The sequence below is a fragment of the Podarcis erhardii genome (genome assembly GCF_964252035.2).
Source record: "Podarcis erhardii genome assembly, chromosome: 5".
Classification (NCBI taxonomy): domain Eukaryota; kingdom Metazoa; phylum Chordata; class Lepidosauria; order Squamata; family Lacertidae; genus Podarcis; species Podarcis erhardii.
Window position 1 is genome coordinate 8,648,197 of NC_138509.1, and position 13,068 is coordinate 8,661,264.

At 45.0% G+C, this 13,068-nt stretch overlaps 2 protein-coding genes across 2 annotated transcripts in view; one reads left to right on the plus strand and one right to left on the minus strand.

The window, feature by feature from the left end:
- FGFRL1 (fibroblast growth factor receptor like 1) overlaps positions 1-13,068 on the plus strand; it is a 175,908-nt gene that overhangs the window by 141,037 nt on the left and 21,803 nt on the right. Inside the window, exon 4 of the mRNA XM_081860981.1 lies at positions 12,235-12,315. Coding sequence (XP_081717107.1) covers positions 12,235-12,315 — 81 coding nt within the window. The remainder of the gene's footprint in view (positions 1-12,234; positions 12,316-13,068) is intronic.
- SPON2 (spondin 2) overlaps positions 520-13,068 on the minus strand; it is a 130,079-nt gene continuing 117,530 nt past the window's right edge. Inside the window, exon 7 of the transcript XR_014156348.1 lies at positions 520-629. The gene's annotated coding sequence lies outside the window, so the exon portion shown is untranslated. The remainder of the gene's footprint in view (positions 630-13,068) is intronic.

Below are 13,068 nucleotides of genomic sequence, written 5' to 3' on the forward strand. Positions count from 1 at the left end.
CAAGCAAGGGGAACCTGTGGCCCTTTAGGGCTACAACGCCTATGAGCCATAGAATAATAGAATAGTAGAGTTGGAAGGGACCCTGATGGTCATCTAGTTCAACCCACTGAAATGCAGGAATCTCAACTAAAGCATCCACAACAGATGACCATCCAACCTCTGCTTAAAAAACACCTAGGAAGGAGAGCCTACCACCTTCTGAAGGAGTCCGATCCACTGTCGAACAGCTCTTAACAGCCAGAAAGTTCCACCTAGAATCATAGAATCATAGAGTTGGAAGAGACCACAAGGGCCATCGAGTCCAACCCCCTGCCAAGCAGGAAACACCATCAGAGCACTCCTGACATATGGTTGTCAAGCCTCTGCTTAAAGACCTCCAAAGAAGGAGACTCCACCACACTCCTCGGCAGCAAATTCCACTGTCGAACAGCTCTTGCTGTCAGGAAGTTCTTCCTAATGTTTAGGTGGAATCTTTTTTCTTGTAGTTTGGAACCATTGCTCCGTGACCGCTTCTCTGGAGCAGCAGAAAACAACCTTTCTCCCTCCTCTATGTGACATCCTTTTATATATTTGAACATGGCTATCATATCACCCCTTAACCTCCTCTTCTCCAGGCTAAACATGCCCAGCTCCCTTAGCCATTCCTCATAAGGCATCGTTTCCAGGCCTTTGACCATTTTGGTTGCCCTCCTCTGGACACGTTCCAGTTTGTCAGTGTCCTTCTTGAACTGTGGTGCCCAGAACTGGACACAGTACTCCAGGTGAGGTCTGACCAGAGCAGAATACAGTGGCACTATTACTTCCCTTGATCTAGATGCAATACTCCTATTGATGCAGCCCAGAATTGCATTGGCTTTTTTAGCTGCCGCATCACACTGTTGGCTCATGTCAAGTTTGCAGTCAACCAAGATGTTGAGTCAGAATCTCCATTCTTGTAACTTGAATCCATTGGTTCGGGTCCTACCCCCAGAGCAGGAGAAAACAAGTTTGCTCCGTCTTTCATGTGACAGCCCTTCAGATACTTGAAGATGGCTATCATATCTCCTCTCAGTCTCCTCGTTTCCAGGCTAAATATACCCAATTCCCCTAACTGTTCCCAATAAGACTAGGTTTCCAGAACTTTGATCATCTTGGTTGCCCTCCTCTGCACACCTTGCAGCTTGTCAACATCCTTCTTAAACTGTAGTTCCCAGAACTGGATGCAACATTCCAGCTGTGGTCTGACCAAGGCCGAAAAAAGTAGTACAGTCATACCTCATGTTACATTTGCTTCAGGGTGAGCCTTTTCCGGTTGTGTCCTGCGGCGACCCGGAAAGGGTTACTTCCAGGTTTCACCGCTCACGCACGCGCAGACGCACAAAATGATGTCACGTGCATGTGCAGAAGCGGCAAATCGTGACCCGCGCATGCGCAGACGCGGGTTGCATTCTGCTCATGTTGTGAATGGGGCTCTGGAACGGATCCCGTTCGCAACCAGAGGTACCACTGTACTGTGACTTCCCTTGACTTGGATGCTATTATGGGGGGTTATTTTCTGCAGCACAGCCTTTTCTTAAAAGAGATGTGGTTCCATTCTTCAAAAAATTCATGGTTTCAAGATGAAGCCACAGGGAGAGCACAATAAGGCAAGGTGTGTAGGTATAGTGAAGCAATACACCTTGACAAGATACCCACATTCTTCAGTGCAGGCCCATTCTTAATTGGCCCACCAAGGGATCCAGAGATCTTGGCCTTGTATGTCAGGCTAATGTAAATTGAACATAAGCAAAGAGGTTTCAAGATTGCCTTGCCATGATTGCAATAGGAAGCAAAGTATGATTTGGACGTTGCTTTGAGGTTTCCTAACAAATGTCTAAGTGGCGTTGTGCTAGATCTTTCATTTATTCCTGAGAGAAATCCTCATTAAGATTTTTCAAGCCTGACCAGATTACGTCACTTTCCCTCTCCTCTCATTCCTTGCCCACCCTTTCTCCTTCTCTTCTTTATTCGCTCACACCCCTTGTTCTTTTAAAGAGTTGTGCTATTCCAAGGAGTTGTGCTTTGAGCCAGCAGCTGCATTAATGATGCTTGCTGATTGCTTCATTCTACACACACACACACACACACACACACACACACACACGGTCTTTGAAGTGCGCTCAGGTCTCAGGCTTTAGTTCAAAGGTCACTTTGTTTATTTATGCAAAGCTGGTTCATCTGTGAAATGGGGCTTTCAAGGTCCCTGACATCAAAAGCGCCAAAGCCAGCCACAAGCCCCTCAGTGCAGGGACTGGCATTGTCCCATTACAAATGTGAACTGCTATGTGGACTGCAGAGAAATGCAGGGGTTGTGTTTTTAACTGAATAAACGAGTCCTGACCAGAATTTGTTGCTAGCTTAAACCAAGTTGCACACTGCTGTCTAAAGCAAAGATCTTCTGAAAGCCAAGTACAAATCTTTCTCTTCCAGACTCAGGAATAGCTTATAAACTTTTTTTGTTCAGATTTATCCAAAACCAAACATGTGTTGTTGTTTTTTCCTGTTCAAAACAGCTAGCAAAATACCTGTCAATATGACGCATACCCCCCAGCATTTCTCCGCTGAAAATAGTAACATCCTATTCCATCATCATCATCAAAAACAACATCTTTTTACTATTTATACCCCGCCCATCTGACTGGGTTGCCCCAGCCATTCTTGGTGACTTCCAGCATATATAAAAACATAACAAAATATTAAACATTTAAAAGCTTCCCTATATAGGACTGCCTTCAGATGGCTCTGGGGTCAGATAACTCCATACCCTCCCAACATTTCTCTGATGAAAATAGGGACATCCTAAGGACATGACCCGGAAGCTGTATGCCGGCTCCCTCAGCCAGTAAAGCGAGATGAGCGCCGCAAGCCCAGAGTCGGCCACGACTGGACCTAATGGTCAGGGGTCCCTTTACCCTTTACCTTTACCTTTAAGGGAAAGCTAACTGCGGGAGGCAGTGGAAGACAGAAGTGCCTGGCGTGCTCTGGTCCATGGGGGTCACGAAGATTCGGACATGAGTAAACGACTAAACAACAACAAGGAAAAGCAGGGCATTCCAGGTCCAAATCAGAAACTGGGATGGCTTCTGTAAATCCAGGACTGTCCCTGGAAAATAGGGACACTTGGAGGGTCTTTTGCATCTTGGAGGGGCATCCTATAGACACCCTTGCTGAAGCATTTACAGATAGGTAGCCGTGTTGGTCTGCCATGGTCAAAACAAAATAAAAAAATTCCTTCCAGTAGCACCTTAAAGACCAACTGAGTTAGTTCTAGGTATGAGCTTTCGTGTGCATGCACACTTCTTCAGATACACTCCAGTGTATCTGAAGAAGTGTGCATGCACACGAAAGCTCATACCTAGAACTAACTCAGTTGGTCTTTAAGGTGCTACTGGAAGGAATTTTTTTATTTTGCTGAAGCATGTTTCTTTGTGAGATCTCCTTGCAGGACCCCTGTCAGTGGGCCTGGGCCAGTAAGGGGTAGGTTTTGCTCCAGCCGCAATACTGTTAAGTGCAGTGTGTTCCTTTCCCCCATAGGAGTGAATAATAATAATAATAATAATAATAATTTATTATTTATACCCCGCCCATCTGGCTGGGTTTCCCCAGCCACTCTGGGCGGCTTCCAACAAAACACTAAAATACAATAACCTATTAAACATTAAAAGCTTCCCTAAACAGGGCTGCCTTCAGATGTCTTCTAAAAGTTTGGTAGTTATTTTTCTCTTTGACATCTGGTGGGAGGGCGTTCCACAGGGCGGGTGCCACTACCGAGAAGGCCCTCTGCCTTGTTTCTCTGTAACTTGGCTTCTCGCAGCGAGGGAACTGCCAGAAGGCCCTCGGTGTTGGACCTCAGTGTCCGGGCAGAACAATGGGGGTGGAGACGTTCCTTCAGATATACTGGACTGAGGCCGTTTAGGGCTTTAAAGGTCAGCATCAACACTTTGAATTGTGCTCGGAAACTTACTGGGAGCCAGTTTAGGTCTTTCAGGACTGGTGTTATATGGTCTCGGTGGCCGCTCCCAGTCACCAGTCTAGCTGCCACATTGTGGATTAACTGTAGTTTCCATGTCACCTTCAAAGGTAGCCCCACATAGAGCGCATTGCAGTAATCCAAGCAAGAGATAACCAGAGCATGCACCACTCTGGTGAGACAGTCCACGGGCAGGTAGGGTCTCAGCCTGCGTACCAGATGGAGCTGATAAACAGCTGCCCTGGACACAGAATTGACCTGCGCCTCCATGGACAGCTGTGAGTCCAGAATGACTCCCAGGCTGCGCACCTGGTCCTTCAGGGGCACAGTTACCCCATTCAGGAACAGGGAGTCCTCCACAACTGCCCGCCTCCTGTCCCCCAAAAACAGTACTTCTGTCTTGTCAGGATTCAACCTCAATCTGTTAGCCGCCATCCATCCTCAAACCGCCTCCAGACACTCCAGAATGGCAGCCATTAGCTGATATGGGAGAAAGTAAAGGCTTGCACTCAAGTACACCATTACTGCTGCTGAAGACCAGCGCTCCCCTATCTGTACAACAGCAGCTATATGGGCCACTCCGCCCATTTGCATAAGGCAGGCACCCCCGAACTCGGCCCTCCAGCTGTTTTGGGACTACAATTCCCATCATCCCTGACCACTGGTCGTGTTAGCTAGGGATGATGGGAGTTGTAGTCCCAAAACATCTGGAGGGCCAAGTTTCAGGATGCCTGGCATAAGGCATTACAAGATTGATCTCCTTTGTCCCCTTCCAGGTGCGGAGGGTTCTGCAGCAGATTGTTCCAGGATGAGGTCCTCTTCTGGTCAGCAAGCAAAAGTGCAGGCAGAGCTATTCTCAACGATATTCCCTTGGGCTTTTTTGCACAATCTCTTCCAGATTAGTTAGGGACTCCTTTGGAATCTCCTCTAGGGGGTTTCTTTCTTTCTTTGCTGCCCTCAAACTTGGGAGTCTTCTCGCCTCCAAAAGTGGCATCGGGATTACTGGCTTTGTCGCTATATCCTCCAGAATGAATGGATAAACCATAATATTTTTTTGAAAGCCTGTTCGTCTGAATGGCCTAACCTTGCATTAAAGTCCCCAGCAATAATTAAGGAGGCAGAGAGAAACTTATTTGAGACAAGGAGAATGCAGTCTTCCAGTTTGTTCCAGATGTTTTACCTTCTGGAAGATTCCTCAAGCTCAATATCATATGAGGTGGCCAAATTTTGCACTTAAGCAATCAGGAAGCGTAAATCTCTTTTGTTGAATGACACACTGCGAAGTTCCCTTGTGTAATTTTTTTTATTTTTTATGCTGTTGTTGATTTCCTTTTGTTTGATCTTGTGGTGTTCTGTGTCGCTGGCTTTTGCCGTAATAAAACTAACTTGACTTGATAGCCTGTGACCCTGGTAAGAAGCCACATTGGCCAGTGGTAATGACTAATTTTCTCCCACACACGTATACATGGGCTTAATTATGTATACTACTACTACTACTACTAATAATAATAATAATATCCATTTTTTAGGCTATATGCTTCACATTTTTTGCTTAATTTGGGCCCAGGAGTACTCAAATTTAATGACCAGAAAAGATCCATAATTTACGGAAGCATGGCTGAAAAGGTGCAGATTAGATATTACAGTCAAACCTCTTCTTACATCTGCCTCTGCTTGTGTCCATTTCGCCCAACGTCCACTGCAAACCCGGAAATAACTGGCGGGTTTGCCGCCATCTGCGCATGTGCAGGAGCGGTGATCACCACACATACGCAGAAGCGGCGTTCATACATGCGCAGAAGTGGGCAATTGCCGCCTGCACCTGCGCACAACGGCGCCTCTCCCAGCGATCTGTTTCGACCTCTGGGTGGACCTCCAGAACGGATTATAGTCACAGGTAGAGGTTCCACTGTACTTTTGATTTTAATTGTGGATAAAATTGTTCATAAAGGCCAAAGTGTGGTATGTGTTCATAGAGGATGAAGTGTGTATAACATATACTAAAATTTTCTTCATTAAGCCTGCTATCTGATACCGATCAATCATATCTCTGTTGAGGTAGCATTCCTGGTGTAAATCAATAGCGCTACTCCAGTCAGTATCCTGCCTTCCAAATATGTAGACCTCTAAATGTCAGCACCATCTTAAAGCTACTCCTTATTGACGGCCAACAAGACTGGTAATTTTAATATGTTCCTCCAAGTCGACGTCATCTGTTCATCTCAGATGCTAATGACCACCCCATTTTTAGACACCTAGCCCATACACTACTACTGAAGAAGTTAACCACCTGCTTGCCTTCTCTGCTCCCTCACCGGAGATGAGTACACATCGATTTCTTATGGATACAAGGCCAGTTGAAGATGCTTAGCTAGCTGAGGTCTAAGATGTGGATGGACTAGGATGTTCTAAGGTCTAAGATGTGGATGGACTAGGATGTTCACATATGAAGTACAGTACGTAACATCAGCACAGTTGCTCTAAGACCAAGCCAAGCAATCCATCAGATGATTCCAGGCTTTTTCGTAGAAAGTATGGCTGTAGGAGGATTTGGGGCTTCAAGGAGAAGGATCTGGTCGACCCTCAACTCCCCAACACACATTCTTTCAACAAGGAGAGGGATTTCTACTGTCCTCTCAAATCCCCCCCCCCATTTCTCTTCTAATTTGCACATGGGATTCAACTAAGATATATCGATTTTGTAATGTTAATTCTGGCGTATTAAGCTTTGTCCTGAGGGTATTCTGGAGTCTTTGCTTTCCTCCTGTTAATTTTCAGTGGAAGTCAAAATTTATCTGTTTAGCAGAATTTTATTGCTTTTCCTAGCAGGGTTCTTTGTGACTACTTGGAATTCAAGGGAGAAAAATCTCCTCTCAGCTATAGCAAAAAAGAAGAAGCAACGAACAAGCTGGTGCCTCCATTATACTGCCACTAAAGCTATGGAAAGTTTGTTGCTAGCCAGAAAGGACAGCTGGTTTGCCTTTCTGTAAGGCCTGCATTTGCAGCTAAATCTGCCATTCTTTGTTTTGCAATAAACTGATGAAATTCAAAGGCAGAAGAACTAGAAACCAACTGCAGAGAGTGCACTAGAAAATGTAACGTGAGCCTCAAACCAAAAACAAGCAAACACCTCAATTAACTTAATATTAGGGAAACAACCAATTCTGCAAACATGGTTTCTAAATGTTAAGCACAAAGTTATTGCAGCTCTTCACATTGGTTGATCTGCTCTGTTTGTTTTTCTCCAAGTTCTAGGATCTAGGCGTCTCAACTGTGGCAATTGCATCAGTTTCAATCAGGGCATCAATGGAATCTCTTGAGATACCACCCTGAAAACACATCCCATTATCCCTGCTGCCAAAATGAGTAATGAAAACATGCAAGTGTGAATGTTTGCTGTTGTGCATTTTGTTCCTACCATGTAATATCCCCTTTCCCCATCCCTTTCGTATGCCTCTTACCAGTTCCCACACCCAGAGCTTTCTCACCGAAACCATCTAAGGAGCTTTGCACTCGTCTAGCCACCTTCTTCTGCATGCATATAACTCACTAGATTGGTCTGTATTGTTGGGCTTTCTGTGGGCCCAACCAGATGTGCATCTAAATGCATATTTAAGCACAGATTCTGTCTTATCTGCAATACTTTGCTTCAATGGAACACTGGGGTGTGCATCCAGGTGCAGGGCCATCTTTGCCCGGGGGCGCAAGGGGTGCAATTCACCTGGGCGCCAAATTCTGGGGGGCGCCAAATGTATACCTACTGTATACTCTCGATTGGTGGCAGTGAAAAGCAATGGAGCGAAAGTCCCTTCCCCCCCTCTTCGTTCGCTCTCCTACTCCATAGCGTCAAATATTCCTGACGAGTCAGGAAACAAAAGCAGTTATTTCCGCTGCGTCGTTGTTATAGGTGAGCGATTTTCCTCCCCCCAAAGTGAACAACTTGAGCTTTTGGGGTGGGGGAGCCAAACAGTGAGTTCACCCCCTCCCTAAAAAAATCTGGGGACAGCTAAACTAAATTTGGGGGCGCTGCGTGGGTCTTTGCACCCCAGCGGCGCATATGCTAAAGACGGCCCTGTCCAGGTGTTTATCTTGATAGGGATTAGAATGCACATTTGCATTTACATCCAAGTGAACGTTCAGATTGATAGCAAGGGAGTGAAGGATAGGCAGCAAATTTAATTAGATTCATATCTTTTAAAGTTCCTGGGGAAAAGTGGTAGTAGCTGTGGTTTGGAAAATGCACGCATGAAGACTCATAATTTCTGATGTACTGCGCTGCTTTAAATTGTGAAGGGCTTCAAGTGGTTCAGAATAAGCCAGAGTATTTGCCCAATAGAGGAGGCTTAATGTGTTTTAGAGCTCTTTAACTTTGTGGGCTGAGGATGGGAAGAATGATGTTTGGGGAAAGCATGAGGCAGCTTTATAAAATGATATCGTTGTGAGCTCGATTGGCATTATTTCATGCAATGTGCAATGAACATGGAATTCCCTACTATGTTTCCTTAAAAAAAGATTTTAAAAATTGAGGGAGGGTGCACCCTAATTTCACACACTTTTCACATGAAAGGAAGACCACTAAAAATGTTTAGGGAAATACTTTAAACAAGACTAGATCTCTTGGTGGCAGAGAGCTGCTCCTTTGGGATGGCCTTTTTGTTGTTTTGTATCAAATATGTGGAGATTTTAGCCTTTGCCTCATTCTTCCTCCGCCTCTCGTTCCACATGATGTCATTGACTGGCTGGCTTCCAGCTAGGGAGCCCTCAAGGGAAGAAGGCTCAGAGCTCGGAGGTTGGTGGTGGGACAACGACGAATAGTCAGAGGGAGAAGATGGAGAAGACTGGGAGGAGGAGGTATCGGAAGCTGTAGAAGTAACCGGGTTTTGTGAGCAGGAGGAGTCTGTGCCAGAGAGAGGAGCAGAAGCAGAGGCAAAAGTGGAGGCTGGAAAGCAAGGGGAGCAAGAGGAAGGGATGAATCAGGCTAGTGAAGAAGCTGGGGGGTGTCTCCCTTTCCTGCTGTGACCAGCTCCCCTCCTCCTCCCATGTCTCCCAGAACCCGCAGAGGTATGAAGAGGGCATGGCGGCATAGTCTCAGATTGCTTGGGAAGGACCCAGGGGAGGAGGAAACCTTAGTCCCCACAACTGCCTCATAGGGGGAGTATCTACCGGGACGAGTTGTTGTGCTCTCTAGGCCTAGCCTCCTGATTCTACCTTGTTTTCTTGAAAAAGTCCACGTAACTACAGTAGAGAAACATAGAGAGATTGTAGACAGGAAAACAGAGCAACACCAAGCTTTGTGGGAACTTTGATCTAACTCGGGATGCTTTGTTGTCTTAATGGCTTGACATGGATAAGGATAAACTCACTCCAAATCGCCATGATTCACTTCATTCTTTAGCCCCAGTGCACACAGAATTTACTGTGGTTTCCTATGAGACCTAAGCCATCACAGGTGGTTGTTGTTGCTGGATCTGCCTGTCCCGAGAGAATGGGGTGTTCCTCCAGGGATGAAGTCAAACTGCTGTGTTAGCAGCACCAAAGTGACCTCCCTGGGACACAGATCTGGGCAGTGTGTATGGAGGTCCTGGGCTGCCCAGAAGACAAGACCACCCTCTTCTCGGCCTTGCTGATGTGGTCCCAAGGAAAGCAGAGTGATGCGTTTGACACCAGCTTGGCTGAAAAAGTTTCTAGGAGGAGACGTACAAGGAGCCACCCAACCACCTTAGGGACTCCAGATTTGTGTAGGGCTTACTCTTTAGCCCCTTCTTCTCCCAAAAACTTTCTCTTGAATGAGTATAGCTGCAAGGCAGCAGAGGTTTAGGATCAGAGTTTTCCTTCCCAGGCTGACAAGTAGGATCCAGGAAACACAGTGTTGTATTTTATCAGAACAATCAGCTGATCCCACCTCCACAATCATTTATTCCAATTTAAAAACCCCAAACTACTTGACTGAGATTTGCATTGAGTTCCTTTTCCTAGGAATCTGTTATGATAACTCTACTAACAGAACAGTGTGGAAATTTACTTTCATGGAGAAACACCACACTTCTCAATAACTATGAGCACCTTCTGAAACGTTCTGGGGATTTCAAGGAAGTCATCTTGCTTGTCATACAGGCACAGATAAATCCATGCATTTGACAACTGCTCCCTTGTCTTTAAGCTGATCCAATTATGTAGTGCAAAAGTCTACTGCATGCAAACTGATTATGTTTCAGTTGCTACCGTAACCAATAAATATGTGTAATTGTCTGTATACAGTGCTGCAAAATCAAAATTGGTTTCATTCCCTTCTTGCAGTGATTTAAATCCATCCACCCTGTAAATGAGCATAAAAGTTAGATTGTAGATTTCTTTATTTTTACGCAGCAACAGTGTTCACCTTCTCTACATTTCAGCAGTCACCTTTGGCACAATCCCTCCCCCACTCCACCAAATGCTGGCCATGATGTTTTCTGAAACCCTTCTGTTCAATATATCCACCTTATCTGCATTTTTAATTCACCCACGCCCATCCTTCAAACTTTTTTATTTTGGGGGGAGAGCTTTCCTGATTCTTGCATGCAGCTCCACAGTTCGAGGATTTGGCTGGATAACGAGCAGCGATCTTCAAAGGATCTGGCGCATTCACAGCAATTTGGTTCACATGAAAGGCTTGGCAGCCTGTCAAGTGCAGCTGAGAATGCCAATTAGTTGGTGTGCATGAGTGGAGTTGGGGGCTGGAGGGGGCTACACTCTGGTGGGCATACTGTAACATGAGGCTGGAGACAAAAGAGGGGAGTCCAGCCTTGCTATACAGGGCTGGGCAGGATTAAGTTCTAATTGACAAAACCTCTGCTTAAAATCTGCAAGGAAGTCCTGTGGGCATTTAATGGAACTTTTTACTGTCTTCCCCTGTAGAATTTCAGGGCTCGGCGCTGCGTTTTCAAAATCCTCGTTTCCAGCATATTATTGCCATGTGTCGGTTTGCTTTGCTACTAGCTACCTGTAACAAATAGCTCCAAATATACCCCAAATGGTTCCTTATAAATTTCTTTTTGAGTTGCAGAAACTCAATGGTAAAATCTGCAAGCAGTTTCCAGTTTTGAAAAGTGAAGTAGGCAGAACTCTGCTGCTCTGTGTTGGGAGCATGAGTACGGAGCGTTTTCCAGAGCATCCTCAAGAATACTAGGCCATTGTATCTTTGGTGTGGGATCCACCTGGTTGCTTGTTTTTCCTTTTAGAACCTCCTCTGCAGCCTGATTTTAGAAGGACAAAGTACAAGATGCAGGTCTTGTCAGAGTTGCCCTTGCATGGGACATACAGAAGGGTAGACTGAGGCACCAGTTACCTAGTCAGCTCACTAGGCTCAGGAGCAGTCGGCATGTCTGTGTTGGTGCCACAGAGATGGCCTAAAAACAGTAGCAGCCATCCTGCTTACCAAGATGGAACAGAGCGGGGAACAGCAACAGTGGGGTGGTGCTTTCTTTCTTTTATGCATAAGGATAGTAATTTATTACATTACTTTTCTGGGGAGCTCAGGATAACATACATAGTTCCCCATGTTATTCTCCCAACCACCTGTGAAGTAGGGCAAGCACAAAGGTGGTGAAGTGGCCAAGGGTCACCGAGAGAGTGTTATGTCTGAGCAAGGATTCGCAGCGAGGTCTCCCCACAACTTGTCTAATACTCATAAGCACGACAACATCTGCTTTGTCCTTAAGAAAGTAACATTCAGCACTGATGTGTTCCCTTCACCACAGCTTTTCCCACTGCTGGTCTCCCAAACAGTTTCATTGGCCCAAATAAGCACAGATTTATAGAAAGTCACCGTGTAAGCTTCAAAATAAATAAAGCAGTTTTTCACTTCCTGGATTTTTCTGAATTCTGTGAAATGTTGCCTCCAACATGGCCGGTTCCCAGAAGTCTCAGTTGCCTCCTCAGCTATAATTTTGATTTATGCCATCATTTGCAAGGAGTGTAAAACAGTTCCATCTCCTCCTTGGGAACGCCAGTCTGTAAACATAAACAAAAGGGCTTTGGTTCGCTATTAATGGAAGCATTAATTAATCTCCCATCATGTTAGTAGCCAGCTGAAAAGCTAAAAAAACAGGAAAGAAACTGAACTGGCAGCAGGTAGCAAAAACATATTCAGCGTGTTGGAATGTGCCATTTAATTCAGTTCCTGCAAAAGCACAGCTGCGTTCCAGTTCAGATGCTGCTTTATGATGTTTTAAACTATTCCTCCTTTCCCCTGTCGTTGAATCTAGATGATGCAAGTTCAGGAAGAGAGAGTCTAGCGCCTGAAGTTCCCAATAGTGAATCTGAAGATCATTCTGGCAAGCTCTGGGGTAAGCAAAGACACATTCAATTTTACTAGCTATGTTATGGCTAGAGGACAAGAAGACGGAACACAGTTCCAGTTAACAGGGACTTCACTGGCAAGATATTATTCCTGTGGAACAAACACATATTGCAGCCAAATAGACTCCGACTGATTTTTTAGGTAGTTAAGATTTATTATTGTAAATAATTAGCGGATGGTAATCTTCCTTTTGACAGTTCGGGTGGCCATTTTGATGTCTGACCATTTTAACGGCATCATGCTCGCACCTTGTATTTTTGGTAGAATCTGCATTCTCACATTTCAAACTCTTCTTGCCAAAATATCTGCATTGTTGCAATCGGGTGATCTTTCTTTCTATCTGTATTTTCATGGCACTTTAACCTGTAACATCAGTTCACCTCTGTGTCTTGTTTAATCGACTCTTTAAACAACCTTGAAGTTTCTAACCCATGATGCACTGCAGTAGTAAGGTAAACACAGAGGGACAAATACATCAAGACTATTTACCTAAGCTGAGTAATTGTTTAAATTGGTGTGCAATCAATACCTGCTACAGTTCAAACTGACAGATGCGTTTTCCACACACACACAAAAACAACACAAAAATATGAGAGACACTATTGCAAAGTGGAAATCCTCCAGCTGGTTTTGCAGATAACTAAGAACCACCACACGCTCCGCAACGTAACATCTGTGTTTGCTGTCTGTTTTCTCTTAGAAACACTTGTTTTTAAAATAGCACAACAGATTTTATAAA